Source organism: Quercus robur, chromosome 10, assembly GCF_932294415.1.
Source record: "Quercus robur chromosome 10, dhQueRobu3.1, whole genome shotgun sequence".
NCBI lineage: Eukaryota > Viridiplantae > Streptophyta > Magnoliopsida > Fagales > Fagaceae > Quercus > Quercus robur.
Genome location: NC_065543.1, coordinates 40,479,898 through 40,495,144, shown reverse-complemented (window position 1 = coordinate 40,495,144; position 15,247 = coordinate 40,479,898). Strand labels below are relative to the sequence as shown.

The 15,247-nt window shown below is 34.2% G+C and overlaps 2 protein-coding genes across 3 annotated transcripts; both read right to left on the bottom strand.

Annotated features, from left to right (window-relative positions):
- Positions 1-1,011: 1,011 nt before the first annotated feature.
- On the bottom strand, positions 1,012-7,997 carry LOC126701812 (uncharacterized). Of its 2 annotated transcripts, XR_007647503.1 has the most exons (5): positions 7,387-7,997; positions 2,952-2,990; positions 1,927-2,011; positions 1,686-1,832; positions 1,012-1,587 (listed from the first exon to the last, which is right to left on the bottom strand). XR_007647503.1 is itself a non-coding variant. In XM_050400190.1 (4 exons), the coding sequence occupies exons 1-4, from the start codon at positions 7,909-7,911 to the stop codon at positions 1,750-1,752; spliced, it is 732 nt and encodes a 243-aa protein (XP_050256147.1). In that variant the 5' UTR covers positions 7,912-7,997; the 3' UTR covers positions 1,090-1,749. The 2 variants fall into 2 exon arrangements, 1 of the variants encoding a protein (XP_050256147.1); XM_050400190.1 differs by having other exon boundaries at positions 1,090-1,832.
- A 6,531-nt stretch (positions 7,998-14,528) lies between these two features.
- Positions 14,529-14,972, bottom strand: LOC126704154 (uncharacterized). The gene has a single exon (XM_050403181.1). The coding sequence runs from the start codon at positions 14,970-14,972 to the stop codon at positions 14,529-14,531; it is 444 nt and encodes a 147-aa protein (XP_050259138.1).
- Positions 14,973-15,247: the final 275 nt, after the last annotated feature.

Here is a 15,247-nt window from a genome sequence, read left to right as displayed (position 1 = left end):
TTGACAATTCTTGTCCAAATCTCTATAGAATAGATTTGATTGTTACTAAGATTTGAGACATTTAGATAGATAATTAAATGACATTTATTGATCATTACATACAATTCAATTAAATGGATAATTTTTTAAATATCATATTCATTGGTTCATAAGAGTATGCATCAAATTCATCAAATACTTAGAAAAAAGTTAGGCCTGTCTTCATAAGAATAAGAAGGATTTTGATTAATCCATTGCACTACATGAAAAAAAATTATTGAAAATATAGATAAAAATTAGTATAATTTGCTTGTTCCTGAAAAACATTTTATCCCCACAGCATCGTAGAGAATTGAGAATTTCAATTTGTTTAAATTCAAGGAATAAAAACAGTAAACACAAAAATACAGCATTTTGCAAGGAAAATAAGTTAAAAAATTGCAATTGCAATTGCAATTGCAATCAAGTTTTGAATAATAAAAAGGATCCTAAATGTGGTGTCACTCTTTTCAAATTCACGATGAAGCTTAATGATGAAGTATATTGTTACCCCGAAACAAGTAAACACCGCACCCTATACTCCAAAATAACGAATAATTTTCCAAACCTGACTTTAAAAAAAAGCTTGAGTTCCTGTTGAAAGGTCAAAGAAACGTGTCCCAGTGACCAACTTTAGATTAGAAATAGCTTCGTACGAACAAAGACAAAAGGCAAACCTTTGATTTGATGTCTTGTAAAAAAAATTCACAATCATGTCTTCCTTCTTCCACACATGCATGGCTCAGTTGGGACACGTGTATGGCAGCAAATCAGCTTCGGATGAATATGACCCAAAATCATTGGACACTGGACAGTATATGAACAAAAAAGTGAATGGTGCCTCAAAAAGAAAGAAATAAGAGAAAATGTTCACAAAAAATAAAAAGTCGAAGCTCTACTTTTCCATAGGCCATAACCAAAGACACACAAAAAGGAAAGAAGAATTCAAGAAAAGTAAAGGAAGAACACTTTTCTATGCAAAGCAATGAAAAATAGAAAAATATAATCAAGATTCAAACATTTCCTATTTAATTTCTCTATCTTTACCCTCTCATAATGCCAAGTGGAAACTGGTCAAAGAAGAAATTTTTAACTTTAAACCCCCAAGAGTCCACATGCTTTGGCAATTCAGGGTCTTGTAAATCCATGTTTCTCATTTAAAGAAAATCTTACATTGACAGAAACCAGTGAATTATAGGTTTCTTTCTACACAGTAGAGACTATTACATCCGCCAGCATTTTTCTCTAAATAGGCCTCACAGGTGAAGAAGGAATAACTCTTACAAAATCAAAGTTCTGCAGCTTTGTTGGGCCAACATTCATATACCAGTATATTCACCACAACATGTTACCGAGCATTGCTTAGTTATCTCACTAAGCACCAAATTGCAAGCAAATAGACCAAAATTGTAACAGTGAATTAAGCACTTGTGATGAAGCTGAATTTCCTTTGCTCAGTGTGCTAGAGCAGGCAACATGGAAGTACATTCAATGAAGACACCAAACCTAACAAAAACATATTTTGCAAGATTGAGAAGAGAGAGAGCTCATGCAGATTACTCCAATACTCTGCAAGACAACAGGAGATAGTTGGCACATTTTGTGCAGTTGTATATAAATGCTAGTGCATACAATGAGCTCAAGGCTACTGATGGATCAACACTTACACATCTATGCAGATCCTACTCCATGTACGAATCAAAATCATAAGAAATAATACAGCTATAGGATCTATTGAATTCTACATCCACCAGAGTCTTGCCCACGGCGGACATTGCCATAGGCAGACAGTTCAAAGAGATCCATGTCACGATCTGCAATCATTTGAAAACCCATTAAGAATTTTCAATTAGTAATTCTAGTACATTATTTGAGGGCTTCTATAGGTTTTATGGGAGTTGAGAATACCTGAAACCCGGCAATAAGAACTTTTCTGCATGAGATCAGCTTTGGACAATCCAGTCCGATTTCCTTTTGATCGATTAACAGTTGCCTGTATTTAATACACAAAAGTTGGCTTCCTTAAATAAGTAAGATGCATATTATAAAGTAAAGCAAATATGAACACCAATCTTGGTGCTAAAAAAAGGGCATCCAATCCATTTACACACTCAACATGAAATTTGTTTGGAAATAAATTAAAAGGCATATCAAAGAGCAAGCCATCACAATTTGTTCACTATCTGATCAGAAACAATTGCCAGAAACCACCCCTGCCACTGCAAAAGGAAGTGTAACAAACTAACATGAGAGAGAGAGAGTTCTTGTATAAAAGTGTGGATTTCCTAATTGGTTTGATCAATAAAATAAGCATTGTCAGGTATCAACCCTTTTACTACTCTCCATGCACATGGTACTCATCTGTTGATTGAACTTCACAAAAACGGCATTCGATTTCAATAGCATGAAGTTATTATGGTAACTGAACTAAACGAAAATGACATTTCCCTATATACCATACAAATTATTAATCTAAATTCTTAAAGTGGTTCTAATTCTTTCCTTTCAACCTTTTTTCATACGTTTTGGTATGCCAGAGGAACACATTATAAATTTATAACTCATAACAAAATATTTGGATAAATGAAAACTTTAATTAGAAGCAGTGTACAATATTGACCAGTATATTGGCTAGAGTATGGCTCAGAGAGGAAGACTCTGTCCGGCTTGAACTAATAACATTTACAAACTTACATAAAAGCTTACTCCAGGGACATAACTGATTCTTTTGAGTGTTCACTTTAATTATTAGATTTGTGTACAGATATGTACATCTCAACTCAATTTTCATAAAACACGCGAAGACAAAGAAACTGAGATATCCTGATCTATTAACTTTGAAGAACTGGAAAATATTTTATTATGTAATATTTCTTCAGCACAAACATGTAAAAACAAAATGCCAAACTTGCACAATGTGAACATTCAGATACCTGCAAAACCTGACAATTTTCAAGTGTGCTTTGTCCTCCCTGAAATTTGTAAATATTCAAATCAAGCATCATGAAGCAGTTGAAAAAAAATATTAAAAAAACAATCAATATGGTAGGTACTAGGAAAAGTATTTCAGTATAAATTTTCACAAATGACCATTTCAAACAAAGACATTAAAAGAAATCATGAACAGAAAGGCAACATTTAGACTTATTGCAACTTTTGGGTACTCAAGTTGGCCAAAGATAAGTCTCACTTAAATCTTTAATGACTCTTCATGTCATTGACAAGTACAAAATAGAAAAATTTAACTCAAGAAAACAAAAAATTGTTGACCAGACTCTCGTAAGCCCTGTCAAAATTCAAATCAATTCAATTTTCATAATCTAGACCAGTGGAATCAAACAACATTAAGACAGCGTCCACATCAACTATCTTGGGGTGAGGGAAACTTAGCCCTGTTGAGTATAGCTCATCGTAACACTAGATGGATCATAGACCTTGGATGGGAATGGAAGGGCTTAAGGGAGCAGGGCTTGAGGGCTTTTTTTGTTGGGCTTTAATAGGCCAGGTCAAATGAGAAGCTTTGGTTTGTTTTTAGAGTTGTAAAGGTTTGGATTTTTTTTTTTTTTTTTTTTTACTTTCTTTGCTTTTTTAATGGATTGGGTGAATCATTAGAGGTTGGGCCTTGATGTGATGACAAGTGTCTTCCACCCAAAAAAGCGACCATTCAAGTCCAAAAATCAGCCTCTCCAAAAAAAAAATTGGGGGTAAGGTTGTCCACCACAACCTCTCCAAAACCTTGCAAAAGTGGGAGCTTTGTGCACTAGGTACGACCTTTTATTGGGTGAAATATTGGGCTAACCATAACCAGATTAGACTGGAGTTTTCCTAAATGGGACAGCTAAACATAAGGATGGAGTGGTGGTACCCTAAGTTTTAACAAATTCTAGAACCGGGGCTTGCAAAGGCCAGCAAAGCAGTCTAGTGACACCTCAGCAACGGCTTGGCACACATGGACTAGAGATGATGACCGCAGCACATCAGAATCAGGAAAGTTTAATCACTGGCGCATGGAGTGTTCATGATCTACTATCAGGGCTTTCAGTTGCTGGTGGCAGCTTGATGGGTGGTACAAACTGTTGGGGTTTATGTCCTAAAATTCAATTTATTGGTATGACATAAATAATTAAATTGTTTAATTATATGATACTATCTATAAATGAACTAATGGGACATTATTTTAGTCTATGAGATGCATAGTATGTGATTTATGTGAAAAGTCACAGAAGATATAAATCACAAGTTTTTTGTAAACTTAGAATTTTAGTTCGTAGTCGGTGATGAAATTGGGCATTTTATCTGCGAAAACTATAACATATCAACTAAGATGATTTGTTTTGATCATGGAAGTGGAGACTTCTAGTTAATATGTTAATATGTTTTAAGAATTAAAACATGTTAAACTGAACCGCTATGAGATTTATTATTCTCCTAACGACTGTCAAATGAATAATAAATCTCACGACTTCTATTTACATCAACTCTAAATCCTGAGAGAATAATGGACCCGATCATGAGATGTAGGTTGCTTTGATATATCAGAAGTGAGATCTATAAGATAAGATCAAAATCTCAGTATGTTGGGCAGCCGCATTTAGTGTTGATGGAACATATATTTTCAAGATGGAATTCATAATCTCTTAACGGAAATATAAAATATTCCCTTGAGATAAGTTTAACGAGTTTGGTTATTCAGAGCATTGGGCCCAACCACTTTAGTAAGAAGTTACTAAAGTATATATTTATGAAATTGAACTTCATAAATATATGATGAATAACATAAAGGATTAAACCGGGTATACAAGAATTAAGATGTAGTAATCTTCAAAGTAGCAGTCAACATTCATGACTTTATATTACTATGAATATTTTAATGAAGGGTTGCATGTATAATAAAGTCTTGGGATATAATTTATTAATAAGACCTAGAGTGCAATTATATTTATATAGAAGTATTAAATATAATTAATGGTAACTTTGGACTTGTCAAGAGTTGACAAAAAAGCCCAAGACCCATTGGAGCTATAGTCTTATTTGTTCCCTTTGGTCCCATCTCAAGCCATAAACTAAAGCTCAATTGGGTAGGCCCAAAAGGCTAACCCAATTAGATAATCAGTTTTTATTTAATAAGAGTTATTAAATAAAGTAACTACCAAGGTAGTTAGAATGTGCGTATGATGAAAAGAAAAAAAAAAAAAAAAAAGTTTTTTCTCTACAAGGAGAAGGATTTTTTTTTGAGAATCAATGTACAAAAGGACTGATTAAGAGACCACACTTCTTGGGCACCATGTGGAATTTGAGATGAAGATTAAAGGTATTCTCAAGTCTTGGTTTTGAATTTCCCTGCATCAAGGTACGCTTTCTATTCTTTGTTCTAGAATTCAAAGTTACATGTTATCTCTCATGAATGAAGTAGATCCGTGATTATTGCTTTCGCTGTGTGTTTTGTATGAGATGCAAAATCAGATTTTCCAACACGAACAATGTTATTGATAGTTATGGTGGACTTGCGGCTGTTTGTTTCAACCATCAATGATTGGGCTTATGAATGGCGAGTGGGAATGTTTCAGTGCTAGATTTGTTGTGGCATGTGGAATTTGAAGGCAGTAAGGACGGCTTGCAGCGGACCTATGGCTGGTACGGGCTTCAAGTTGGCGCTCATGCAGTTTTTCTTATTTTGGGAGGGGTCTTGATGGTGGGTGAAGGGTGATGCTGTTTTGTATGGTGTTGGTGAGGAGTTTGACAGGTTGTGGGTGGGGTTTGTAATGAGGTTGTGCAGCTGTGAAGGATGAGAATGGTTCACTAAGGAAGGTAGCAGTTATGGCTTTCCTGAACTGAATAAGAGTAGAAAATAGAAATAAGGGAAAAGAAGATAAGGACAGGAAAATTCCTAGGCTTCACTGCCTAAAGGTGCTTAAATCACCACCAAGATAGAGAGAGAAAATCTCTATTCTATATTATTAATCAAATTCAACATAAAAATAATGTTTTACTTCAGAGCTAAATAGGGTACCACATTATATCAAATAAGGGAAATCAGATCATAATTAAGATAGTAATCAAATCCATTAGAACTCTCAAAATAAAAATCAAATCAATTCTAAACCCATAATTTCATATTCTATAATTTGGACCAATGGAATCAATCAGCTTTAATATATTATCCACATCAAATACACAAAAAACTAAAGCCTTAAGAACTGAATGGTTATAGAACCTTAAAGGGCCCTTGAACATAACTTCTTCTCTTAAGAAAGATTAATATGCAAAATATTGTCTAGGCAATATAACTGGATAGTTGAAAATTGCATTTCCAGTATGTCATCCTCTCAGAATATTGCATCACACTCGACATACATCCACCCTCGTTTCGGCATTAGAAATCTGGTGAATGAATATTATACAGCAATATCTTCCTTTTTAATTATGTAATAATGGCTTCAGGATCTTTCTAGTCTCATCTTGCTTAAGTTTGCATATAATGTCATTAAGCTCTTCAATTGTTCTCCTCCCCCCCCTCAAAGCAGCACAACCACCTCAAAAGAAGAAAATGGCACAATCCCTCCTTCACAATCAGGGTCCTAGCTTGCTCAAGAGGATCTTTGAAAATGAGCTTCTTCCTCAAACCATACTAAACACAAGAACCGGAACAAGAACAATAATCCATCTATATCACTACATGAATCAATCCTTAGCAGCAACATCCTCTTACACTAACACTCTCTAGTTGAGCTCTAACCAGTATCTTTTGGAATATGTTTTGACTCTTTAATGAAAAAGGTCCCAAGCCAGGCACTAAGGGGAGAATCCAAGGCCTGAAACTTAATGTCTAACTTAGCATTATATCACAGGCCCATCAAGGTCCTCACTAATGGTGCAGCAAAAGAGCTATGCAAAAGTTCAAAATTTACCTCAAGGTTTTTTTCAGAGACTTTGAAATGTAATTTAGGCAAGGAAAAATATTCCCCAAATAGTCAGCAAGGACTTCAATTCTGATTGCCAAAATTACCGCATTGGGATCAGAAACAAATCTTGTAAGCAAAATACTCCTAGAATAAGCCTTAAGATACTAAAAGAAAAAAATCAGAGCTCCATATTCGCTAAATAGACAGACTCTTCAATGTCTAATAAACACACGAATCAAAACAACCCATTTCACAAAATATCACACACAAACCAATCAAAAAACACCCATAAAAATTATGATACAAAATTTAAAATTTAGACATTTATACAAACAATGACTCCTGAATTTCCAAAACCAAAGCAAACCCACTTCACAAAATCCAAACCACAAACGAAAACAAACGGAAAGATTTTTTTTTTTTTTTTTTTTTTCAAAGTAAAACCAAAAACAGAAATGTGAGTTACCTTAGAGTAAGGCACAATGTGATCATAATCATGACAGAGACAACCGGGACAACCCACGAGCTTCCGAAAGACGAGGTTCCCAAGAGCGTCACGTCGCCAACGATCGGGGTCTCGACCTCGGACCTTCTCGGCCTTGTTCCAGCATTGCTGCTTCACGTTGTACGGGAAGCTCCGAGGGTTGTTAGAATCCGACGAAACTCGGAGCTCTTCGAAGAGAGTGGCAGTGTCTTCTTCGGTGACAACAAGCTCACGGTCAAGGAGCGAGGTCTTGGGAGGAGTGAGTCCATTTGGGCGCGACCCAGTTGGAGTTGGGTCGAGCCCAGGTGAGGAAAGTGGGGTTCGAGTCCGGTCCTTGATGGGTGAGGGAGAGCGACGTTGGGTTTGGTTTCGGTCTCGCCTTGGACTTGGTCCTTTGTTGTTGGTTGGTCTCATTTTGTTGTTGTGATGAGAGGGGAAAGAAGAAGTGAGTGGATCGAGGATCTCAAGCAACAATAGTGTTCTTCTACTCAACACAACAGTGTTCATTTTGGGTTAAGATTGCTGTGGATTTATTTAGCTCACAATCTAATCTGATTCTTGCCATTACCTTTTTGCCATGTGTCTATCTGGATTGTTATGTCAATGCCCCTGGTATGGATAATTTAGTGTTTATTAGGCATAAACGGTTACGCATATTCTATTTTTGAATTGAATTTTGAATTCAAAATCGTGACTTCAAGGCTCGGTACTAGTTCAAAAACATAGTGTGTAAAATTATGTGTGACAGCATATGTGAAACAAGTGTCACCCTACTCTTATTAAGAGAGTTAACTTAAATGATGTGTTTTTTATTAAATTCAACCTATGGTATGTAATATAACTTAAGAGAAAAGATATGTTTACATCATTTTTACAACATTCTTACAACAAATCCTAAATGGCAGGTTGTTACTGGTTGTTATTGTTAATGCAAAAAAGTAATCTTAGTGTTAGTTTCAAATTTAAACCAATAACAATTAATCACCTGTGATTTGTTGTAAAAATGTTGTAAACGTAGCATCTCTCATAACTTTAATATACTTTTGGATCTTAATGTTTAAGATTGTTTTTATTTTAGCCATTTAAGTTTCAAAATTTCTATTTTAGTCATTTATGTTTGAACCCGTTTTCATATTGGTCTTGTTGTCCATATCCTTTAGTAATCTGATTGTTAAATGCTATTCCATGAAAAACTAGCTCTAGAATCTGGATCTTGTAGAATGCATAAATATCATATTTGTAGGCTGGATAACATATTATGAGCGATTAGATTGCTAACATAAATGGACAATGGGGTGGGCTAATATGAAATTTTAATAAATCATGAAGGGTCAAAATGAAAACTACCTTAAATTTAAGAAATAAAAATGTACCTTAGTCTTGAATTTAATTGAAATTTTGAATAGAATTTAAGGAACTGTACATAATTTTTACCTTGTATTAAAAAATCTTACGAATTGAGATCTCGTGCAATAAATTGCTTCAATCCTAACCATTGAGACAATCTAATGGCTCATGAATTGATACTTCTACCACCTGTGTTTCAACTTTTTTGAATTTGGACATTAGATTAATCCAAAGACCGAGAATTTACTACTTGTTTAAGAACAACCAAATCCCCACTTTTAACCTCTTTTAGGATCTTCACATGAACTAGGACATATAAATCCCTAGGTTGCGTCTCTCTAACCAGTCGCTGCCTTTGCTATAAGAGCATCTCCAATAGAGTAGGTAAAGCCAAAATATAGAGAATGAAACCAGAAAAAAGAGGAAAAAAGGGCTCCAACAGTCTCTCTAAAACTAAAAAAAAAAAAAAAAAAAAAAAAAAAAAAAAAAAAAAAAAAAAATTGCTTATGAACAGTAGCTCATCAAGTTTGAGGGGTTATTGTAGATTAGCAACTGATTTTTTTTCATTAAAAATTTCCAGCACTTAATATTTTATCACTTCTTTCTCTTTCTTCTTTGATTTGTTTTTGGGTCTCACACTCTCTTTCTTTGTTTCTTCTTACAAAACAGTTCTTGTTCTCATAAAACCAATTTAATTTAAACAACAAATCTAAAATCAGAACAACAACAACAAATCAAGAACAGACAAAAAAAAAAAATTAGAACAACAATAAAAGATCAAGAAAAAAAAATAGAAGCCGAGCTGACAAATCTAAAATTAGAAACAAAAACTAATCAAGAACAAGGAAAAAAAATAGAAGCCAATATGACCCCTAGCTGCATGCACCCCGCAGTGAGGAGAAGGAGTGGCGGTGGCAGTGTGGTGGAGCAAGGGTGATTTGTCCTTTCTCTCCATGCGTGTCTATGTGTGTTTGAAGATAATGAAACCAAAAGGCAAGCAAGATTATGTGAGAAGTATCACAGAGAGAGCTAGAGAATGTTCTGGAATTAAGTAGAAAAAGAGAGCTGGGGAATGTGTTCTGAAATTAAGTAGAAAAGGAAGAATGGAGTATAGAGATAAGAGTGGGTATACATGTGTGAAGGATAAAAAACAAGAAGAAAAAAAAAAGAAGAAAAAATGTAGGATGAAAGAAAGGAAAAATAATATAAAGAATAAGAAATCACAATTGAGAAATGCTACCACAATATTTCACAATAAATCTTAAGTAACAGATTATTATTAGCTAATATTGGTAAGTAAAAAAATAATTTCAGAAGTAGGTTCAAATTAAAACTAGTAACAATTTTTCACATAAGATTTTGTAGTGAAAGTATTGTGAAAAATGTTCTGAACATAACACTTCTCATTGAAAAATATAGCCATTGAGAATGAAGAGAGGAAGAATAAATGAACATTTAAAAAAAAAAAAGAATAAAGAATGAACGAAGAATAATATTTAAATAAGATGGATAAAAAATAGAGAATCTATTGAAATGTTTATTTAAAAAAGTAGATAGGTAAAAGGTAAATATCACTGTTTATTATCCAAACAGTACAAAAATTTAGAGAAACTGTTGAAGATGTTCTAACAAACCTAGCCTTGTCAAACACCACTTGAGCCATAAGCATAAAGTTCAACAAATTAGTAGCTTTTGGATTAGGTAAGGCTGGGCCTTTTGCAATATCACACAATTTGTCAATGTGAATTGTATGAGGTGTCAATTTTCTAATCATTAGATTAAATTAATCGTTACGATTAAAAGGTTTTTTTTTTTTTTTTTTTTTTTGAGATAGTTTCAACCTATGGCATCCACTTTTGATGGTATCTCTTTATCATTAAACCAAGACATCAATCAGTTTTTGGTTAGTGTAGGCGGGGATTGAACCTAAATATCTTATTCAGCCATTAAAGACTTTACTAGTTGAATTAACTGGACTCTACTTAAAAGAATTGCTTGTTTTGCAATAAACTAGCTGTAGGGTTAAGGGCCTAGAATCATGCATTGGGCCTTGGGCTTTGTCCGAGGACGTTGGATGGTCCAAGGAGGAACAAATAGTTATTAGAAATTCCAATTTAAAGTCTCATGAGTAAGGAATGAATGAAAGGTGGTCCGAGGAGGAACTCCTCCTTGGATATGATGAATGCAGCTCAAATATGTACTCCAGCAATTAGAGTGACCCTCCAAGAAGCTTCAATGATAGGGACATGCTCATGAACATACGAGAAGGAATGAAACCTAAAATAATCTATGGGAAGGCTGCTACCACCACATTAAATGCACTGCAGCTACTTTTCTGGTCGCACTTATGTAAAAAAGACCTCTGAACATTACTGTCTTGGCTACCACAACTCACAAAAAACCAAAAAGGGTGTCTGATGGGACAGGTACTCAAGTGAGAGCTCAGATGATCAACAAGTGTAGGATGAAGATGGTCTAGAGGGAGATATATAATGTGAAAGACCCTCCATGAGAAGAGGATCGGAAAATAGAGAGAGAGAGAGAGAGAGAGAGAGAGAGAGAGAGAGAGAGAACACTGTAACAATCTAAGTTGTTCTTGTATTCAATTGTAATCAATTTATATATGTTGGACATCCTCAAACAGTGAAGTCGTTCAGCTTTACCTTCTTTATTCTTGCTTGATAATCTTCCAAACTCATACTAGCCGTTGTCAAATTCATTAGAACCTAGTTTTTTGACCCACTCTCTACAAATTTATTGTATTGGGCTCATTGGGCCAAGATCCCACACATTTAGGGCTTGGGTTGTAAACCGTGTCCCTACACTAGCTATTAAGTCGAATTTCAATCCAAAACTTACAAACCAATATTATAATTATATTTAGGTGGAAACACTATTTTGGTTCATATATTTTGGTGTCATAGTCAATTTGGTCCCTACTATTTTTAAGTCACAATCAATTTAGTCTTTGCCGTTAGATGGCTAACGGAATTTGCTTAGGTGATAGACGGAATGCAGATGTGACATAAATTAAATTAAAATATAAATAGTCCTTCCACATCAGTCCTTCCACGTCAGCCCTTCCACATCAACTTCCATTGCTATTAATCCCATATTACTCTCACATGACCTGCTTATCATCAACACTCTCATAGTCTCCCTCACTGACAAACACGATTGAATTCAAAATGCCCAAATTAAAATTCCAAATCCCTAACCCACAATAAACATGAACTCCTTCACAGCCAAATCTCTTCTCGCTTTTCTGAGTGGACGTCAAACTTATAAAAACATTGATATGGGTATACAAACTGCAGATAAATTACTTCATCTAGAATCCACAAATCCTAGAATTTTTATGTTGTGTTATCAAATATTTATGTTGAAGCAAGGAGAAGGGATTCTGTAAATTAAATTCAAGGCTTGATGAGGACATGGGGCATAAGAAAACACCTAGATATAGTTTAATTGAATTCGAAAACTAGGTCTACACTTTTTTTGCTGGATATGATTCTCGTACAAATTAGGTTCATATTCATTGATTTTTGGAACTCTTGAGGCTAGAGGCTGAGGCTTCTGGTTATGTACCAAATACCAGTTGTGTTCTCCATGATGTAGATGAGCCTATAAAGGTTAAGTTGCTTTTAAAAGGGGCTGTCGATGCTGATGTTAATGAGGTTTTTTGTCTGTTTTTTGATATGTATCGTTTGGGGAGTAGGCTTGTGAAGAAGGAGTTCATGTTCATCGTGGGATAGGGATTTGGAATTTTAATTTGGGTATTTTGAATTCAATCGCATATGGTAATGAGTGAGACTGTGAGAGTGTTGACAATAATTGAGTCATGTGAGAGTAACGTGGGATTAATAGTAGTGGAAGCTTATGTGGAAAGGCTGATGTGGAATGACTATTTATATTTTAATTTAATTTATGTCACGTGTGCATTCCATCTGCCACCTAAGCATATTCCATTAATCATCTAACGGCAAGGATTAAATTAACTGTGACTTGAAAATAGTAGGAACCAAATTGTCCGCTTCGAAAATGTAGAGACCCAATTGACTGTGACACCAAAATGTAAGGATTAAAATGATGTTTCCGCCTTATATTTATTGTAATTGGTGTCACATCAATAATATGATAAATATAAATCTAGACATCAATTTATAAAATCTATATGATAAAATTGCAATTTCTTTAATCATCATTCAATTACTAATTCTAATTTGGAAATGTCCCAATTGAACTGTCAATGGTTCATAAGCTACTTCATTTAAACAGCAGTAGAATGGGTTTTAAGATTGTGATAAGAATTTGCAGTCCATATTCCAAGAGATTATCCCCGGCCTTGTTAGATGGGTCTATCATCTACCCACTTCTTGCTTTTGTCACTGTTAAACTACGAGTCTAATGTTATGTTTTGGTTGAGATAATTTTGATGAGGATGGAAAAATGAGAGAGAAAAATAAGAGCGAAAATGGTTGAGACATGTGTTTGGTCGAGAGGGCGGGGGAGGGCGAGCTCACCAAATTACAATCTCTCCAAAATGGAGAAAAAACTTATGTACATGTGAAAATACTATTTGGTACCCGTTTGGATTCAAATGATTTTGGCGTTTGCGTTTTTGTACTGCGTTTTTCTCTTTTTTTTTTTTTTTTTTTGTTTGTTCAGCCCGCAATAGTTGACTTGTCAACTGTGAACAGTGCACTCATGCACTGTTCACGGATCCCATGAATTACACTTTTCAGCAACTTTTTCATTAAAAATATGTCCCACAGTACTATTTACATATTTTAAAATAATTTCGTTACAATGTTTTCAGTTTCAATTTTCAGTTTCAGCAAAAATAAGCTGTATCCAAACGGACCATTGGTCCTTGATGCTTCTTTGTTCTTTTTTTCCTCTCTTCTTCTTCTTTTTTCCCCCCTTTCTACGCTCCTCTGCTTGCTTTCTTCACTTTTGACTTCTTTTCTTCTTCTTTTTCTTCTTTATTGTTTTTTACTCGGCTCCTGATTCCTTTCTTCGCTTCTAAGTTCTAACTCTTTTTATTTTCTTTTTTCTTTTTTCTTTTTTTACTTTTTGTTTTTGTTTTTGAATCTGGATGCTTTTTTTTTTTTTTTTTTTTTTTTTTTTTTTTTTGAATTGAAAGATATGTTTCAATTTTTTGGAATATGGTTGTAGTTAAATAATATTTGATAATCATACTTATCTTTGTCTTCTTCTTCATTGTTTTTTTTTTTTTTGTGTTTATCCAGAAATTTTAAAATAAAGTGTGTATCTATTTTATATACATTAATTAAAAAAAATTAATGTTATCTCAACAAAAAAAAAAATGCAATAGGGATATAAGTGTAAATATATACAAACTCGGTTTTCTATTATCATATTTTTCTTCTTAACCAAACAAAAAAGTTTTTCATCCCTCTATCTTTTCACCCTCCAAATCAAATATAAATGAAGGAAACTAAATTTTTTTCTATCCTCTTACTTTCCTATCCTCCAACCAAAAGGGCCCTAAAAAGCATGCACATTGGTGGAGCCACAAATTTAGTTATTTGACACTACAAAAAGTTATTTTATTTATTTTACCTTTTCACTTTACAAAATACCCAACATAAATGGTTTTGTTTTAACTTTCAACATAATAAAATAATATAAACAACACAATAAAACAATATATCCACTACAATAAACAACTATTACAACCACTATTGCAATAGACGTGGCCTTCTATTTTTCTTCCTATTTTTTTTTTTTTTTGAGAAAGGAACACTGTAACTTTATTCAAAAGATGCCAACTCGGCTTGAATTACAGTAGAAAGATGTGGAGGAACATCCTCCATCCACACCGTATACTCGCTAACATGTCTTGCATGTCTAGCACAGTTATGCGCGGCACTATTGCCCTGTCTCCTTACATGATTAAAACTCACGTCCCCAAACTGACTTGCCAACCACTTAGCTTCCTCAAACAGATTACCAAACTCCGCATGCTCCACGATATTTTCTGCTAAAGCATCAATAGTGATCTTGGAATCCCCCTCTAGGATGAAAGACTCAAGACCAATGTCCCCAGCCAATCTCAGAGCCCTTATTTTTCTTCCTATTTGAATACACTGACACACAACTTTGCAGTGGAAAGTTGACTTGACTAAAGTAGTCAACACGGGAGCCAAACTTGCTTTCAAACCACGGCAAAGGACAATAATCCAACCACTACTCATTTGGCAGAAAAAAAAAATATACATCCAACAATTTCTCCACTAAACCACTCTTCAATAACAAGAAGGTATTGTATGGTTCAGGAATCTTCTAACTCTCCTAGCAGCTTCGTTAAGCTATATGCCTATATATGGTTACTTAGATCACGACACCAGTTAATCCTTTTTTTAATTATTTATTTATTTAAAGAAACTATTTATTACGTGGTTTAAAATATAAATGTCTTTTATTTTTTGAGGGTTCCTTTCGTGAATCACGTATGTCTCATTAGAAGTGT